This window comes from Hippopotamus amphibius, chromosome 3 (assembly GCF_030028045.1).
Source record: "Hippopotamus amphibius kiboko isolate mHipAmp2 chromosome 3, mHipAmp2.hap2, whole genome shotgun sequence".
Classification (NCBI taxonomy): domain Eukaryota; kingdom Metazoa; phylum Chordata; class Mammalia; order Artiodactyla; family Hippopotamidae; genus Hippopotamus; species Hippopotamus amphibius.
The window spans coordinates 113127363-113131785 of NC_080188.1; the positions used below are offsets into that span (position 1 = coordinate 113127363).

General features: G+C 45.9%; 1 protein-coding gene across 1 annotated transcript; it reads right to left on the minus strand.

Moving 5' to 3' along the window:
• Positions 1-3042: 3042 nt before the first annotated feature.
• Positions 3043-3990, minus strand: LOC130847896 (olfactory receptor 476-like). Its single transcript, XM_057725605.1, has one exon. It carries the CDS (start codon positions 3988-3990, stop codon positions 3043-3045), a length of 948 nt encoding a protein of 315 aa, XP_057581588.1.
• Between the last annotated feature and the right edge of the window lie 433 nt (positions 3991-4423).

Below are 4423 nucleotides of genomic sequence, written 5' to 3' on the forward strand. Positions count from 1 at the left end.
GCAGCCACCCCATGGTCCCCCCTGCCCCCTCTTTTCCCTCTGCTGTGACACCAGCCATGTCCAAGAAGATATAGGGGCTTCTCTTACATTAGCCCGAGTCTTGGAATGAAGAGGAGCAGACTCACTACTGACTCATGATAGACGTGAACTCAAGAGAGAAAGACACTCTCTGCAGTTGTAGGCCAATGAGATTTGGGTGTTGTCTGTTAATACGGCGGCCTCAGCTGCCTGATGTATTCTTCCAGGGGAAACTCCTTTCCTTGGCTGTGAGCCCAGTTGTATCTTATCTATTCTAACTCAGATGGTCCATGCTTCTCAGGCTGGGCTCCTTCCTGTCTCCTCTGAGAAGCCCTTTCTTCACACTTATTGAGCCTGCATCTATCTAACTGACCTAAAGCAAGTTTTAAAAACTGTTTTTACTTTTATCTAAAAACATTTTTTTGAGCTATAACTGACATATAACATTCTATTGGTTTTAGGTGTACAACATAATGATTTGGTATTTGTATAATATGTACCAAGAAATGATCACAATGTCTAGTTAACATCCGTCACCATACATACTTACAATATTTTTTTCCTTGTGATGAGAACATTTAAGATCTACTTGCTTAGCAACTTTCAAATATGCAATACAGTATTATTAACTGGAGTCACCGTGCTGTACATTACATCCCCATGACTTATTTATGGCAATTCACTTTCTTTTCTTTTTTTTTTGGTGCACGGGCTTAGCTGCTCCGCAGCATGTGGGATCTTCCTGGAGCAGGGATTCAACTCATGTCCTCTGCATTGGCAGGCGGATTCCCAACCACCGCACCACCTAGGAAGCCCCTGGCAATTCATTTTCTTTAATGTGGGAAGTTTCTAGTTGTTAGTAGCAGGTTCTATACAACCCCATTCTTTCAAGCCTGATTGACAAATGATATGAGCTGTTCTCCAGATGAAACTATTTCCCTATAACTATCTCTGCTCACTTTGTGGGATGAGATGGGAGAAACACACAGCATTATAGCCCAGGTTTAATGTCACTGGTGGGAAGAGTTGAGGTGAAGTTCTGTTTCCATGGGAACAGAATAGCGTATCATAATAGTTAAAAAAAAAAGTAAATTGAACTTGAGCTTGGAGATCATCTATATCCACATAGTTTAACTATTGGGACTGAGGGCTGAGATTTCCTTTTTGGCAACATGACTTAGCTAATTGCTCCTGGAAATTCAGGCCTAGGAAGATATGATTATATGCAATAAATAACTTCACTGTTTGCTTCATAACATTTCTGCAGGCCAATTTATCTGAACAAAGAGTTTGCTCCTCTAGGCAAACATCTCTCCTGTGAAGATAATAGATCACTCACTCGGGTAAAGAATTTTCTCAACAAACAGTAGTTTACTTATCAAGATTTGCTTTCAGGCCCTTCCCCTCTTGTATCTGTGAATCCTAAACCATAATGTCACAAACTTTGTCCAGTCCAGATCTGCTCCCTGATTTAGAAGATCTGCCTTAAATCACTTGAATCCAGACCCCCAAATCCTATAAATATTTTCCATTAGTTTCCTCCTATGGAGAATGGCTAAGATTCTGCATTGTCTCTTGCTACAGTAGGTCGAATAAACTTAGCTTTGGTTGAGGAATAGGTTTTCTGGTTGACTTTCAAGAAGTTATCAATCGACCATCCATTCTTTACCCAGGGTTACTTGGGGGCATTTTGCTTCCTTCTGGCCATGTGATATTTGGGAAGAAAAGCGGAGCTACATCACCTCTGAGGGAGGTTACTCCATCAGTACATGTTTTATCAGTACATCAGTTCACTGGTATTGCCAAGAGGGTTCAGATTTCATGTGAATGTCAGGACTGGAAGTGACCTTATAAAGATCGTATTTTCTAAATACCTCCTTTTGCACAGGGAAAAACTGAGGTTCTGGGTCTCTCCCTGTCCCCACTGATCCCCTCACTGTGAGGGGGCCCCTCCCAGCATGGGAAGGTTCCCCTCCTCAAGCCGCCCCTCAGGGGAGCTGGTCCCGTCCTGCTTCCACTTCTCCTTCCCCCTTTCCTTCCCCCCATGTCCTACTTGGTCAACAGGGGGTCCTCCCATCCCCTTAGGTGTAAGGTCCCCTACCAGTGCCTGGTAGGTTCCCTAGTTGTGAGGAGACACGAACTTCCTGTCCTCCTACTCTGCTATCTTGACTCTGCCCCCTGGGTAATATGATTTTGTTTGAAAAACGTTATGTGGTCTTTCAGCCTTTAATTTTGTTGAATTGGCCATTTACATAGAAATAATAGCTCATTGTTGCTTTAGAGCTCCTTTTGGTCCCTGGGTAATTGGAGATTTCTGTACTGGGGCCTCCATTATCTCCCACAAAGTTGAGTGACTGCTATCTCCTTGCTATAGTCAAACACCACATGGAGTACTTCTTCAATATCATGTGTTCAGAAGGGTGACCTTCCCTATAGAGCCTTGTAGGAAAGATTTCTCGGTTGAAATATGTCATTTTCACCATTTGACATTCAATTAACCTTTCTATATTTCGGAACTCTCAAGACAGGAGGAAGATAGAATCTAGCTCCCACTTCTGAAGGGGAAGGAGGTCCTATTTCTACCTCCCAGGGCAAGAGCCCTGGGAGGTAGAAACGTAGGAGATCAGTGGATGTAAGATATCCATCCTGGATGTCATTAATGTATCAAGAGATGTAGAATAGCTAAGCTGCCAGACTAGTGAATGCTCCTGCTTAGGACTTGAACTTCAGGGAATGAGGGAAAGGTCTAGGATTAGTGAGAGATGAGAGGTGGTTGGATGCTCTAGAGGGTGGTGTGGTGGCTAGTGCAGGTGGTTCTGTCCAGCAGCTGAGTGGTGCTGAAAGCTCGGGGCAGCAGTGCTAGCCTAGGCCAAGGACAATGCCCAAAGGTGATGCTTCCTGTGGTGGCATCCTGCACAGACCATGCTTGGGGCAGGCTCTCAGCTGTGCCTTGCCTCTCTTGGTTCTTGTCCTGGTTGGGTTCTCTAGACTTCTCTTCTATGTTATGGGCTACCAGATACCTTTCTAACAAATTCCTTTTCTGCTTAGGTTAAGAACCGTAACTTGTCCAGCAGCCTTGACATCTTTATTCCGTAGGCTGTAGACCAGTGGGTTCAGCATGGGGATCACAATGGTGTAGAACACAGAGAGGATCTTGTTATAGGCTGAAACACTTTCAGGGTTAGGTTGGATGTATACAAGGAACACAGGCCCATAGAAAAGGGAGAGGGCAGTGAGGTGGGAGGCACAGGTGGAGAAGGCCTTGCGCTGGGCCTCCAGGGACCTCATCCTACAGATTGTGACCAGGATGTAGGCATAAGAGACCAAGATGACCGAGATTGTGGGGACAGTGATCAAGGAAGAAAAGATGAGCAAGATGACACTGGCTATGGTGGTGTCTGAGCAGGCCAGTTGGAGCACAGGGGGGATGTCACAGAAGTAGTGATCAATGATGTTGGGACCACAGTAAGGCAAGATGAAGACATTCCCTGTCTGCACTGCTGAAATGAATACCCCTGTAACATAGGTGACCACCACCAGCCGGATACACAAACGCCTGGACATGATGGTGTGATAGAGGAGAGGGTGGCAGATGGCCACGAATCGGTCATAGGCCATGATGGCCAGCATCACACACTCTCCTGAGCCATGGAGAGTCATGAGGCCCATCTGGACCACACAGCCCATGAAGGAGATGGACTGGTTAGTGGTGAGGAAGCTGATCAGCAGCCTGGGGGTGAACACGGAGGAATTGCAGACGTCAAGGAAGGAAAGCACGCTCAGGAGGAAGTACATGGGGGTGTGGAGGGTGGTGCTGGCGCGGATCAGGTCTATCAGGCCCAGGTTGCCCACCAGAGTCACAGAGTAGATCAGCAGGAAGATGGCAAAGAGGAGTTGTTTTTGGTCTGCCCGGTCTGTGAGGCCCAGCAGGATGAATCGTGTCACTGTGGTGTGATTCTGTTCCCACGCCATTCCACTGGTGTGTTTCCCACGTGACAACGAAGAAGAGGAGGAGAAACAAGACTGTTAACACCCTCATCAAAGAGGTAGCCTTGAACGTCTACTACAACTGAAGAGTCACATCTAACTCTGAGAGGCAGATTGCTCCCCAAATCCCACATCCGTCTCATGATGTCACAATCGTGTGTGTGTGCTGTGTCCCCTGTCCCTCTTAAGATAATGTCTCAATTGTTTAACCTGCCAGATGTCCTCTGTGAAACACTTTCATGCTACCCTGCTCTCAGTTTACCCACTAGCAATATGAACAGCTTACTTTTACAAACATATCACGTTATTGCAAATGTCTCTGTTCTCACAAATTCTGTATTTTCTTCTCGAATGTCCTTGGGTCTCTCTGAATCCAGCTTAGAGGTCTGTCCCCTTCCTCTCTCCCCTGAATTTCACA